At 57.7% G+C, this 13,729-nt stretch overlaps 3 protein-coding genes across 3 annotated transcripts; 1 reads left to right on the plus strand and 2 right to left on the minus strand.

The window, feature by feature from the left end:
• Positions 1-389: 389 nt before the first annotated feature.
• Positions 390-6,074, minus strand: C8A04DRAFT_35521 (uncharacterized protein; the record flags this gene model as incomplete). The annotated part of the gene is made up of 11 exons (XM_062783203.1): positions 390-826; positions 971-3,152; positions 3,267-3,893; positions 3,924-3,975; positions 4,015-4,298; positions 4,329-4,775; positions 4,812-4,814; positions 4,857-5,238; positions 5,275-5,331; positions 5,536-5,813; positions 6,039-6,074. 11 exons carry the CDS (start codon positions 6,072-6,074, stop codon positions 390-392), a joined length of 4,785 nt encoding a protein of 1,594 aa, XP_062639077.1.
• A 1,382-nt stretch (positions 6,075-7,456) lies between these two features.
• C8A04DRAFT_35522 (uncharacterized protein) lies at positions 7,457-9,150 on the minus strand (the record flags this gene model as incomplete). Its single annotated transcript, XM_062783204.1, has 2 exons — positions 7,457-8,358; positions 8,433-9,150. 2 exons carry the CDS (start codon positions 9,148-9,150, stop codon positions 7,457-7,459), a joined length of 1,620 nt encoding a protein of 539 aa, XP_062639078.1.
• A 2,349-nt stretch (positions 9,151-11,499) lies between these two features.
• C8A04DRAFT_10345 (putative histone deacetylase complex subunit cti6) lies at positions 11,500-13,678 on the plus strand (the record flags this gene model as incomplete). Its single annotated transcript, XM_062776545.1, has 4 exons — positions 11,500-12,107; positions 12,298-12,597; positions 12,650-12,901; positions 12,928-13,678. 4 exons carry the CDS (start codon positions 11,500-11,502, stop codon positions 13,676-13,678), a joined length of 1,911 nt encoding a protein of 636 aa, XP_062639079.1.
• Between the last annotated feature and the right edge of the window lie 51 nt (positions 13,679-13,729).

Raw genomic sequence — 13,729 nt, forward strand, 5'->3', positions numbered from 1 at the left:
TCCAACATCGGGTATATCTATCCGCGCCGTGCTAAATCGATCGAGGCCCCAATCCACTTTGCCCGCTTTGAATCATCTTGCTCAAGTTGAAGTGTAAACCTCCCATGTCTATCTTTGTATCCTTAGCTCGCTCGCTCCCGCACCACGTTGGGAAAAGTAAAAGTGAAAGAAATAGCCTATCCTGTCCGCCCTTCCTCAATATCATTCCGTCCGTAACTTGTTCCCGTCATCCCCATTCCCCGGATTATTCATTACCCAACCCTAACCCTCACCCCAACGCAACCTAATCAGCCTGCCCGCCTTCTGACCTCGACTGAGTACCTCATTACGATTCAAAACTGACCAGCTCATCCCCCAGAACTCATCCATTCCCCAAGATTGGAAAGTACCTAGTCATGAATCCCCAAAATCTTCCTCAACCCCGAAAACCGCTTCTTCCTCGTCGTTGAGGATGCCCCCGCGGCCGATCCATCCACGCTAGCTACGTCAAACCCCATAGAGGATACCCGACGCTGCTGTTGCTGCTGCAGTAACGACTGCGCCGACGACTGCGGTTGTGGCGGTTGAGGTGACCGCAGTTGTGGCGATGGCGGGGAATATGACGGATGATCAAGGTCATGATGGTGGCGGTGGAAGTGACTCATGAATCCTCCGTTGCTAGCACCACCACCACCGCCGCTGAGAGTCCGGGTACCGAGATTTCTGGATGTGCTGGAGCGGCAGATTTGAGACGGGGCAAAAGGTAGGGAGGTAGTGGTGGTGGTGGTAGGAGTAGGTCCGCTGTCGTGACGAGCGAGGGAGATGATGGCGGGGGCGGTTCTGGATGCTGGGAGGGGGGAGAGGGTTTCGTGTTTTTCTTTTTCTTCGGCTTCTTTTTCGGCTTCTTGTTGTTGTTGTTGTTGCGCCGGTGGTGCTGATGTTGTTGATGCCGCGGGTCCCACGATAGAAGCCCGCTTAGTCTGACTGATACGTTTCTGCAGACGTAAACCCCTACCACTGGGCGAGCTCGGTGTTGTGACCTCTTGGCCCGCCTCATCCTCCTCGCCTTCCACTTCCGCTTCCACTTCCGCATCCCCCCCCCGACTCCGACTCCGAATCGCCTCAAGCTGGCCTACGGTACGCTCCAGCTTGGTATCCCGCCGTGCAGCGCTCTCGCTGATGTCGGCGCGGCCGATCTTGTTGCTACCGCTGTCCTTTTTACGGTGACGCAGGACGGAGAGAAGGCTGTTGCGGCGGGAGGTGCGGGCTTCGGGCGAAGTCTTGTTGTTCTTCGTCTTGGAGGCGGAAGGGGGTGTTGATGGGATCGGGCTGGCTAGTTGGCCTCGTCCAGAGCGGGTGCGGTGGAGAGTGGTGGTGTTGAGCGCTGCGGGTGACTGCGGGGAGTTCTTTGTGTTGGTCTTGGGGGAAGATGGCCCGGCGACGACACCTGCTGCTGGTTCATCGCTTTCTTCTTCTTCTTCTTCCAGTTCTTCCGAAAGCGCTGTGCTCGCAAGTGAAGTTTCCTTTCGCAGGTGATGCTGCTGCTGAACTGGCGCGCTCGGGACGGTTCCTCCGGATTTAGATTTCGGGAGCGAGGCAGCGGGGATAGGCACAACAACAGGCTCATCATCACTCGAGTCCTCAAACCGGCTCTGGAACCCCGATCCGGTACCGCCTCCTCCCCCTTCTTCATCACTGGAATCAGCAAGCCGGCTGGACAGGCGCGAATTAGTCCTCCGGCCACCCCCCGAAGCAGCAGTTTTCGACCCGCTCTTCTTGCCGAGACTGAAACTGGGCATGCGAATGCCGCCGGTGGAGTTCCGTTTCGCGGCGGATGTCTCGCGGAGCGTGGCCCGCATCTGGACACCCGAGGGGGGTGATGCCGAGCCGGTGGGGGAAAGTGCTCTGAGGGAGAACCGTTTGTTGGAAGAAAAGTGTTCGCCTTGTGGGACTGATGAGGAGGACATGGGCCGCATCGATTGGCGGAACCCGGCTCCTAAGCTTCCCTGTTTTGTAGGCCGAGTTCGGGTCCGTCGGAAGCTGCTCTCGCTGCCTGTCGACCCCCGTCGCCCCAGTGGAACGGGTTGCACACCGGCATCGAGTTGACTTGCCGAGTTTGTTCGAGGTCCAAAGTTCGTCGGCGCCATCGCTACTGAGGATGACCCCGGGCGCTGGACAGCCGCCTGGGAATCAGGCCTCTGCGGTTGATGGCTATTGCTGCTCGGACCGGAACCGTTCGCTCGCATCGACTTGCGCAGTCGAGATCCTGAAGACAAGCTGGCCGGGTCTTGCGGCTGTGATGTCGCCCCGCGCATTGTCGTCCGCATCCGCGGAAGCGCTAACTCGTCGTCTTCCCCAGCCCACCGCTCCCCAGGTATGATCATGTAGGTCCGATCCGGGCGGTGCACCGCTGTCTCCTGCTGACCCTGTTGTGCATTACGAACCGCCGCCTGCTGTTGCGCTACGCGAGCCGCTAACGCTTTACGCTCCGAGTTCCGCCGCTCTACCGTCTTTTTCTTCTTCTGCGGCTGCTGCTTCAGCTCTGGTTGCGCCTCGTCCTTGTCTGCATCGATGCCGGCCTCTTCCCTGGCTTCTTGAGCTAGCTGGGCCCGTTTCTCGGCCGTGAGACTTTTCCAGAACGCCTTGGCTTTCTCCCAGTCATCTTCAGGCGCCAGGGAAGGTTGGTCTTCAACGGCCGTCGTGGCGGAAGAGAGGTCAGGGAGAAGTTGGGGCACAACACCGGGCATTGTCTGTCGTCGTCGGGGCTCAGGACTTATTTGTTCCGCCGGGACGCCGGGACGCGGGCGCGGCGGGCTCTGTTGAACCGGACTGTCCACTGCGGCATCGAGGGACTGGAAACCATCCCCTTCTACGTCCGAAAGGTCTTCGTAGGCGTCGCTGAATACATCGTTGTCCGAATCACTGGACGTTTCCGCCGCGGCAGCTTGGGGCGCTTGGGCTACGGCAGGAGCCTCAACAGCCTGGACTGCTGGCGCGGCTTCCCTCGGTACGTTCGGGGTCAAGACAGTCGACTCATCCGACCCATCTTCAGGAAACCCGCCGGGAACGTCCACGAAGTACTCCTCACGGTCTTCAGTGTCCGCGTCGACTGGTGTCGGCTTTTGGACCGAGATCCCAGGGATTTGCAACTCTTGTGCTGTGGTATCGGCATGCTCATGCTCATGCAAATGCTCATGATCAGGAGATTGCGCCCCGGAGACAACCTGAACAGTCTCGCTCGCCCCTTGTGTTCTTGTTGCCCGTTCACGAACAGACTCCCCGCTCACCGCAGGCGGCGCCGGCGCCGAGTACGCTTCCGCAACCAGCGCAGGCAGCGACGTGTGCGACTGATCCCATTCCGAGCTCAGCAAGGAACTCGCATCAGAACTGTCGTCACTGATATACCCCGTGCCTTCCACACTCGTCACAATCGGAGGTAGCGGTTCCCTTTGTTGATTGTCATATGAGCTATTGTCGACCGGAAGGCCCGTTGTCGTCTGTTGAGCCCGCTCACTATGATGATGTACATTCTCAAGAACGCTGCCCCCCACAGCGTGACCACTGCTTGGCCCTCCTAGCGTGGGACTGGGCAGTAACGGTGACGTGGAGGGGTATTTGGACTCGCCCTTTGGCCGGACAAGGGGCCGCTCCGCCTCAGTGGGCGCGTTGTCCCTCGGTTTTCGGTCCCTGACGCTGCCGAAGCTTGGCAATGCCGGCCGCGGCTTCATGACCGTATCATCATCGAAGGCGGGGACGGCTTGGCTGTGGCCGAGATTGGCGAGCCAACTGTGGCGGTTTGATTGTAGAGGGTTGGTGGCCGTGGCTGGGGAAGTGGCACGTTGGTTCGTAGCGAGCGATACATCATTCCTAGGTTCCTCACTATTATTATCCTCAAAACTGACGCGGACGGACTTCTTGCGTGCCACAGCCGGTTCGTAGGTAACGCTCCCAGAAGCCTCAGACGTTGTGCCGGCCGGGGACACCCCGCGAGACGGGCTGGAATGTTTCAGGGCCGACTTCCGCGGGGAGATGGACCGAGGGGGCGGCGAGTGCTTAATCATTGGGTTGTCCAGCACAGGGCCGAAATGGGCTTGTCGAGCTGGACTGCTGGAGTGTGTTCTCTCGCGGGAAATGTCCGCGGCTCTTCCGTGCTCTGGGGCAGTTGTTGCTGTTCCTGGCCTGCCACTCCCTGGGACATCGACAGGGGCAACGTTGAGCCTCTGTGCAGGCTGTTGTGTCGTAGGAGTTGCCGAGGAGCGGGCCGAGGGACCGGCTGAACTTTGCGGTGGTGTTGCAGGCACGTGGGTGTTTGTGCTAGCCTCAGAGCTGTGGTTCCTCAAGCTCGCTACTGCCGCGGCCGAAGCGGCCGGAGCCAGTGCCGGGGTCGGTTTTCGGTCTTCAATATCCTCCGGTTCGGAGCCTTCCTGGATCACGGATGGCTGTCTCCTCACAACGGACTGGGAGGAACTTGACGGGCCCGGAACTAACAGGTGGGAACTAGGAGCAACGGCCCGGAGCGGTTCCACGGGCGCTCGAACGGGGTGGCTGTCAGCGTGTCTTCGCTCCGATTTTGGCGAAGCCCCAGCCAGACTAGTTGCGGCTGCAGTTTGTGCTTCAGTGTTGGAATTTGCGGTGGGTTTCGGTGTTGCTGGATTCGCCTGCCTCGCGACCGGTTGTGGTTGTGATTGTGGGCGGGTCTCGTTGGTTGCCGAGGGCGTGTACGAGCTCAAACTCTTTGTGCGGCCTAACGACCTGGCCGCCAGATGCGATCCCGCCCTCTGCGGTGCTCGCTTCTTCTTCGAACCGGTTGGCCGTTGCGACGCTTCAAGGACTTTCTGCTCCGTATTTTGTACGGCGAACAAATCGGCTTGCCGAACCATTCTCCTAGAATTCGGATCGTACACCAATGTCTGGTCGGGAGCGACGGAAATGGACTGGGCCCTCCTCGGCGATGCTAAAGCTTGTTGACTCGGTGGTTGTTTGACAGCTACTGTAGAAGAATGTCCTTCCCCAGGTAATGCACTCGTCGTGTGCCTCGTTCCATCGTTCCCTTGGTTCAGTTCCGCAACCGAGTGAAAATCCGCAGATCCACGCCTCGCCCGCGTCGGGTAAGAAAAGTTGATAGACGACGCCTGACTGCTCGGCCGTGCTTCCCCAACAACCTGGCCATCGTCCTCCCGCGGGATCACGGGCAATGGACTCGACGGGGGGCTCGCCATAGCGGGATCGGTCCTCCGCACGCTCCCGAGATCCCCCAACCTTGCCGCGCCAAACCATGACGGCGTTTCGCCCGACGCTAGCTTCTGCGATGCAAGGCGGATGGGGGCGCCGCCGCCGCCGATACTCGGGGCACTGTTGCTGAGTTTCCGATGCTGCTGTTGTGTATTACGTGGCGAGTTGCTGCTGGCTCGGCCCGCCGCCGTCGTTGTGGCCGTCGCGGTCACATTCTGCGGTATCGCCGGAACAGGCGGCATATTCTCCTCCTGGAGCAGCCCCCGGCTTTGCCCCTGCCCAGAACCACGGCTCCCCGGCCGATTAGGGCTCGGAGTTCGAAACGTCCGCTCCGTCATAGATCCATTACTGCCGCGCCTCTGTAACCCCCCCGCTCGATCGCGTCCTCCCTGCTCTGATGCCGTGCCCGTTGATGCGACCGAGGAGCTCCGGCGTACTGTTCGCTTGGTCTGCACGTCGGCGACTCGTGTCGGGGTCGTGGGTCGCGCGCGGAGCGCGGCGGCGGCCGCTGCCGCGGAGAGGGTTGGATTCGATTCATGCCGTTTGAAGACGGCTGCTGCGGCGGTCGCTGCATTGGGGTTTGCGGTTGCTGCGGTGAGTGGCTGTCCGGGGGAGAGCATCGTCAGATGTTAGCTTCACATGGCTAGGTAGCGTAACACGAGGAGCTTGGCTTTAAGATTGAGCGTAAGGCAGGCCTGGGAGAAGCGAGGGACCGCCGCTGCTGCCGATGGGCGCATCTTGAATGATGCGCTCGCCACTTCTTTATCGCGCCAAAAGTGAAGAATAGAGGTTGTGAAACCAGCGCAAGTGACACGGGAAAGGCGTACCGGGTTCGGCGGGCGATGCCGACGGGCGCCAAACATCCTTGGAGAGTGCTCGGCTGGCGCGGCCGTGGAGTCGCGGCTATCCGGTTGCGACGGTCATGGGTCTTCGGGATGGGGAAGATGCTTTTGCGGTCAGGGTAGGGCGCGATACCGTCTTAAAAATGATACAGAAAGTCCTCCAGCGCAAAGACGGGTTGTGGGCGAAGAAGTTGATGGATTGGAGGGCTTCAGCGTTTGCCCAGCTAAATGAACAAGCTGGAAGACCTGGAACTTGGAGAGCCTGGAACTGGATGACCCCCTGCTCTTTTGTCCGGCAGTCATCAAGGGGTTCGTCCTCCAAACAGGGTTGGAGTGGGGTCTTACACCGCGTTACCAGGCCTAGGCTGCGGATGCAGCGCTGCCAACGGCCAACTCCGGCTAGATGAATTGTATTTACGGTATAGTACACCGCGCTAAGTGTTCCTCGCAGATGTCTGAGCAAAGCACCCTGTCATCTCCATGCGACGTAAATTTGCGATTTGTGGATTCGCGCCCGCCGCGTGTTCGTCTCAAGGGGCTCTCCGTTTGGCCTCGACGAGCCTCTTTGGATGATCAATCCCTTTTAGATTGAGCTCTCAGCAGCGCCAGGAACCCGGTCGAAGCGATACACGTGTAGTGTAGTGTATCGTAGTGGGTAGTGTACATATTCTCCAAGTCTCGTTCAGCTCCGCCCGCTGGGGTTTCATGACGAGACGCGAGCCTGTTGAGATGACGCAACATCGTTCAAGTTGTGTCGGCTTCTTCCGACCTCGTGGGTCCGCCCATAGGTTTGCAGTTTAGCTCGTCTGAGTATGAAAACACAACAACGAAGAACAAGTTGGTTTGGGTACTTGATTTAACATTTCGCTCTACAGAGTTCTAATCTCTTATTGGCCACCCGAGTCGTGGATTGACCTCACTTCGAGGCAAGCCAATAATATCGGTACAACAAACAAATATGGGTAGCCCAAGTGACATACTTCCACCGTCCTCGCGCCCCCCTTGTTCCCGCTCACCGTCTGTGATCCGAGAGCTGAATTGATGGAGAACACACCTAGCGCTGAAAAGTAGGGAGCAGGCCATATTAGCGGACGCTTCTGCCTATCTCCCAGCTGTCGCTTTCGCTCTGATTTGAGAGCGCAGTAAGACCAAGTCTGACCCGCCCATCTTCCGAGTTCGCTTCCTGTCCCGTTCCCAACTCGAACGGGACTAACAATCCCCACGCACAATAACCCTACATCACCCACCAAGAGCTGAGTTTAAAAATATGGTTCTCGACCAACCCGCCACCCCATTGGCCCTGCTTTCCGGTTGCTCGCGAAACATGTAGCGATTAATAGATAACGGTAACGAGAGAAGTCGTGCGCAGCGCCTCGACACCGGAACCGGAAAGCAGGCTAGGCTTAGGTCCCACCTCCATCGTGGACGGCAGAACTGTCACCGGAATGACCAGGGATGGTATGCGCCTTGAAGCTCCCGCCCGGTCCTTCGATGGCCACCTCGTCCTCGCCATCGTAGTCTTCGTCTTCGTAATATTCGTCGTCGTAGTACTCGTCGTCGTCCTCCTGGGCCCCGTGGTCGTAATGGTCGTTGGGGGCGCCGCGACCATCCCCATGATGGTGTAGGTCTTGCGCAGCGGCGTTGTTTTTGGTCGGAAGTTTGCTATTCTTCTTTCCCTTATGCTTGCCCTTCTTCATCCTTTCCCACTGGGCTCTCCGCTGCTCCTCCACCTGTCTCTGCTTCCGCTCTTTGATCTCGTACGCCCGAACGAGCGCCTCGGGAGGGTGTCCAAAAATCCATTCGTATTCACAAAAATGGCAGACCCACATATCCTCGGGATTCGGCGGGTGGCGCTTGTTGTAGAGTTGAGTTTCCCGACGGCGTGCCCTGGCCGCAGCAAGGTACTCCTTTGTCGCACTTCGGCGGGTGGGCTTGGGAGGCGCGCTTGGGTGTTGACCTTGCGTGTTCATCCCGGCCCTTGCCGAAGCGTCCGCATTCGAAGTTGGTGGAAGCATCTGACCGGGGTGTCGGCTGTGTGCTGATTGGGGCGCGCGCGACCAGTTCTCCTTGTTGTGGTTCGCTGTAGCAGTCCCTTGGTAGTGGGGCATCGCCATATGTCGATCCGCGCCGGGCCAGGCCAACGACCCCGGGACTTGTGAGTCGCAGGTAAACGTGAAGAGAGTCGAGGCGGGATTGCGTTTGGCGGGCGGCGGCTGATGTAGGAGGCTGATGTTGTCTTGCCCTTCGGGTGGCGGCAGCTTTTCCGCCTTGGCGATAGCATTCGAGATGATCCCAGTGCTTTCACCTGCCCATACTGTTAACTGGCTATCCCCAAATATAGGCCGAAGCCCACAGGCTGCCAAGGCCACATCGACTGACCTGGACGTGATTTATCACTCCTCCCGGCCCAACTGTTAGTTGAGTCATAGAGGGGTCGCAAAGAGTTTTTGCCACTCCTCGGCCGCCCATAACGACCTCGGCCCGGGCCAGGAACGTTATGAACGCCTGAGCCAAGGCTTCCGGAGCCGTAATAAGGCGCGGACGCCGGGCTCAGGAGCTCGTCTTGCCCCTCCGCCGACTGAGCGTGGGTCGCGATCGGGCCCGGACCAGAGAGAGAGTCGCTGATGACGTGACCTCCGCCCGGTGCAGAGTCTCCAGCAGTCGGGATTTTCCTCTTCTTGTTATTAGTGTTCTCGAGGGAGTCATATCCGTCAGCCGAGGACGCCGCCGAGGGAGGCTGCATTGACTCGCCGTATCGCCCGTATTCCAACTTCGGGCGTGTTGCGAGACTAGAATGTTGTGGAGTAGCACGGTTCGTTATGCTTTGCCTCGTTCCGCCGCCCTCAACTTTACCGTGATGCCCAATCCCGTTGATATGCGGCTTGCGCTCATGACGCGAGCCCACCGCTGACCCAGATTCAGGGTATTCTTCCGGCAGCGGATACGGGTATGAAAATAACGATGTTGAGTTATGAGGAAGCGGAGGATATTTGATCGAGTCTGCAACCTCGGGGGTCAAGCGCTCTTTGAGTCGCCGTTTCGGTAAAGGTCGGATGGGGCGGTTGGGGAACAGAGACGACGCGGGTTCGGTTGTCATTGTGACGGCCTGGTCGTGTCCTATTTCGGTTGCTAAGGTACGACGTGTTAGTTTTTAAACACCCCCAGAAGAACGAAAGTCAGGGCAAGCCAGAATGGCAAGCATAACCGACGACCCCTAATGAATGGAGAAGCGAGTGCCACGCATCCTTCGGAGATACCCAAGTGTAGCAACCGTATTCTATCACCATGAAGAACAAAGCTACCGAGCTCTGGCGTAGGGCTTAGGAGAATGGGGACTTGTCGGATGAATCGAGGAGAGAGAAGGTGGGGGAGGGGTGCTGACATACCCATCGAGGCTTCATAGTCCCCAAATACTCAAGGCCGTTTGATTGCGTACTGCGGTCATTCACCAAACTTTCGGAACGTCTTGCAACTACACCACCAATGCGGCTGAGGATGTGTAATCTTCGATAGCCTCGAGGTAATTTTGATGTGTTGCAAACCAGATTAGATATCAAGGGGTCAACCCCAACCGGAGCCACGAGTCGAATCCCTATGCTTCCTCGTAGAAAGTGATGTTAGCTTCTACATCCAATCAGAAATTTGGAGTAAAAAAAGACGAGTTTGGGAGATCGCAAGCCAAATTCAAAGAAGTCCCGGCGGCGAGAACATCTGGCCGGACTCCGGGACGCTATTGGGGAAGAGGGGGAGGGGGGGTTCGGAACGACCAGCCGAGCCAGGATGAAGGGCCCGGAGCGACTTTAGGTCAGTCGGCGGAGAAGAACCCACCTCGTTTTTTTCACTTGGAATGAATGTTCACGCAGTTTGAGTCGGATTTGGCTGGAAAGCAAGGCTCAGGCTGGTGTGCGATATTTGTTGTTTGCACCGTCTAGCAATGCGGGCTTTGGGAGTCGATTGAGAGGGTGTCTTTTCGCAACGGTGTCTATGGTGGTGGAGGGAACATTTGGGTGCTGGGTGCACCAAAATGTAATTTACCTCAGCAATGCCCGGGGCTCGATAGACCCCTCGTTCAGCAGGGCAGGAGGGCAGTCCGCATGGCCCGGGCACTTGGCCCGAGATTATTCCGGATGCCCCTGGTGGGGGACAGGGGAATGGCCGCTCACTGTGCTTGCACCTGAGCCCCCTCCTGGAACAACTTCCGAGTCATCCTCAAGAAAAGACAACTCCTACCTCACTCACAACCCACATCTCAGCACCAAAAGGACGCAGGGCCTTCTCCTCGGTTGAAATTATCACCATAAGACACATATACCTTCGTACCTCCTCATTGATTCCCGACTATCCCATCAGCCAATGCTCAGCCGGTCACTCTCTCCCCACAATGCGACTGTGTGGATTGTTCTCACTGAGAGACCTGGGGCCTCCGTACGCTGTCTCCAGCTCGCACTGTATTTGGACGGCCTGCACAGAAGCTCATGGCTCCACAAGCCCCGCACGAGCCGTTCCCTAGCAAGCAGGGTGGCAGAGCAGCCTGCCAAAAATTGCTAGCCGCGAGCACGCTCCGGAAAAGAGCGTGTGTGTGTGGTGCTGGATCCAAGGCGCTTCCGCTTGTCACCCGGTCGGCTCTAAGGTTCCTCCTCCATCCCACCACCACCACCTTTCTCGTCCTCGGGATTTCAGACCAGTATCTGTTTTTGCAGCGGCTCTAGTCATGACCACGAATTTATTTCTGCCACCCTACGCTGAGGATTTCATCCAACCATCCGAAACTTGACCTCGCCGCGCCCGTTCCCGGGCAATCTACTCGACATTGTCGGTACCCTCCTTGGTCGGCTTTTCTCTCCGGTGTGGGCGCAACCTGATTCTCTCCGTCGCCTACATCTATTCTCAACCAGGTTGCGATTTCTACTGCGATTGACCCAAGAGCCGCGCTCTCTTTCGGCCCATTGCTTCAGAAGTGTTCGCTACCGCGACGAGTCGAGACGATCCACCCACCACCCATCAACTCCCGAGCTAACGGTCCTCGTCCTCTCCCCCTTAAAACGAGCCAACGCGCAAACCCAAGTGTTGCGGGATTCTCTTCAATTACCTACCTTTTGCGCAAAAGCAGTTTGTCGGGCCATTGGCGCGAGAGGGCTCTCCTTGAGCGCGATTCCACGCTCACCCACGCTAAGCCTGACAGTGTCTTACGAACTTCCCTACCCGAACTCGAACTACTCGATTTAATACCACACTAGCGTTCTGATTTCGGCGGTTCAAGCAGCATCCACCAATTTAGGACTGCCAGCCCATCGGTGGCCAAACGCAGCCGACAATTTGCTCCTTTGACGCGGGGCCTCAAGGCTGGACGGACGAAGACGCCATTCCGTCCCTCCTGTGATCATTTCACCGAACAACCAGGGGCCACGTTCTCCTTCCATACGCACTAGCCTTCACGCAATAAACGATGGCGGCTACGGACCCAAGACGATCGTCGAGGGCGCGAGCGACACAGTCGCAGTCACAAATTTCTTCGACAACTTCGAGCCTCTCAGGACGCCCCGAGCGGAGCTCACGATATTTTAACAAGGGTGGCTCGCCACAAAAGTCTACATCGACAGGGTCCCTTTCGTCGGAACCGCCAGAGGACACAATCACCGCAGCCGAGGACCCCTTCGGCAGTCGCCGCCGGACTCGTGGACAAGCCGAGGATCGAGAACGGGCTGGAGTTAAAACCGAGCCAGCCGACACAGCAAGTGCCGACGACGAAGGCGATGGCGATATTCAAGAAGAGGACGAGGCCGTACGCTGCGTATGCGGGAACGAAGAATACCAAGGCCCGCCGCCACCAGACGAAGACTCCAAGCATGGGTACAAACACGCATTTGGATTGGACTCATTTTTTTCAACCGACGTTACGGACGATACCGCTGGGCTGTTTGTGCAATGCGATGTCTGCAAAGTTTGGCAACACGGAGGCTGCGTCGGAATCATGACCGAAGAATCCAGCCCTGAAGAATATTTTTGTGAGCAGTGCCGCCAGGACTTGCATAAACTCTGGACGGCGAGTAATGGGTGAGTTTTCTGTCCCCACTGGATTGAACCCTTAATTACGACCAACCTGTGGCTGAATGCTCGGCTACGCGGATCGTGGGGGCGGTGCGTCGGCGATCTCGTCTCACACCATGCCTTGCTACCGAACCCTTCACAAAGGAGGCGCGAAATTATTTGGACAATCTAAAGAGGCTAATAAGATGGCTCGCAGAAGCGTTTATTCCCATTATTTACCCCTCAAGCGAAACGCTCGGGCGACCTCCCGAGCAGCATCCCTTAACAAGGAGACGGCCCGCTCGCCAACTAAAGAGAAAGAAACGCGTAACGGGAGAGCAACGTCAGCAAGCCAAGCCTCAAAACGTCGTTCCACACTCAATAGCAGAGAAGCCGGCTACGATGAAGCCGAAGCGCTAAGGAGGGCAATTGAAGCGAGCAAAGAGGAAGTGCATCTCGATCCGAACGAGACCGGCAACAGGCGTCCGAAAAGGGGCAGAAGCGACAGTCAAGAAGAGTATGGTACCCTATACGCTTTTCTACCAGTACCCACACTAACTGGTTCTCAGGAAACTCGAGGCTACAAAACGGCAAAAAACGAGTTCTCGATCGGTGTCGCCTTTGTCAGACAACGCCGAGGATTCTGACGAGGACGGGGTCGCTGCACGGAACGGAACGACAAAGCCCAAATCACGAACGGCAGGGGCTATACGCAGCCTGCGAGTCGAGAAATCGTCGGAAAAGAAGGAAAAGGAGCGGCAGCGAACCGAAACCGCCAACAAACGGAAGGACAGAGCTGAGCGTCGGCGAACCGATGGTATGTGATATTTCATGTCCTGCGCGACAGGTATGGTGCTGACGTGTTGATTCAAGCAGAAGACTCAGACCCCTCAGAAGAGGCGCCCCTGGCAACAAGGGCTGCGACAAGTAAACCCGCCCAACCCTCAGCGGCCGTGAATACCGACATCCCTTCGCCACCAGAACCCGCCGCTCTTCCATCCGTGGCTAACGAGCCAGCCCCGACTTCCAATTCTGCTCCAGATACACCACCGATGACTGCGGCCCAGGCCAAGGTCGATAAGAAACGATCGCACAAGAAAAAGGGCCGTAACCAATACACCCGCGATCGCGATGCCCAGGACGACGACTCTCCTGCCCGGTCACAGTCCCGCGAGATTCAAAAAGATGACCAGGCGGCCCCCGCCAGCGGAAAAGCAGGGGTTGGCGGAGAAAATTCCGGCAAGGCAAACCCCAAGGCAAAGGGCGGCATGAGCAACAAGGTCACCATGAACGACCTGAAGAGGAGGGCGACGGCGCTCCTGGATTTTATCTCGCGGACACAAGTAGAAATGGCAGGCGAGTCACCTCCCGGGGGCTCGAAGGGCGAGAACGGCGTCAACGGCGTTGCCCATCCTCCCAACGGCACTTCAGCATTGCAGGATCAAGACGACGGGTCGAGCGCCGGTCCAACTCTTGCAGTCGGGGACGTCGAGAGCTCATCTGCACAAAGCAGAGAGTTTAAGGAGCTCGACTGCGTGGAGATGATGGACAACTTGACCCGGCGGCTCGTCAAGTGGCAGCAGCAATATGCCGCCTGATTTTGCTTACCAGGTTGGAATTTTGCTTCGGGTTGCTCATTTACAGGGGTT

The sequence above is a fragment of the Dichotomopilus funicola genome (assembly GCF_033296635.1).
Source record: "Dichotomopilus funicola strain CBS 141.50 unplaced genomic scaffold C8A04scaffold_13, whole genome shotgun sequence".
Classification (NCBI taxonomy): domain Eukaryota; kingdom Fungi; phylum Ascomycota; class Sordariomycetes; order Sordariales; family Chaetomiaceae; genus Dichotomopilus; species Dichotomopilus funicola.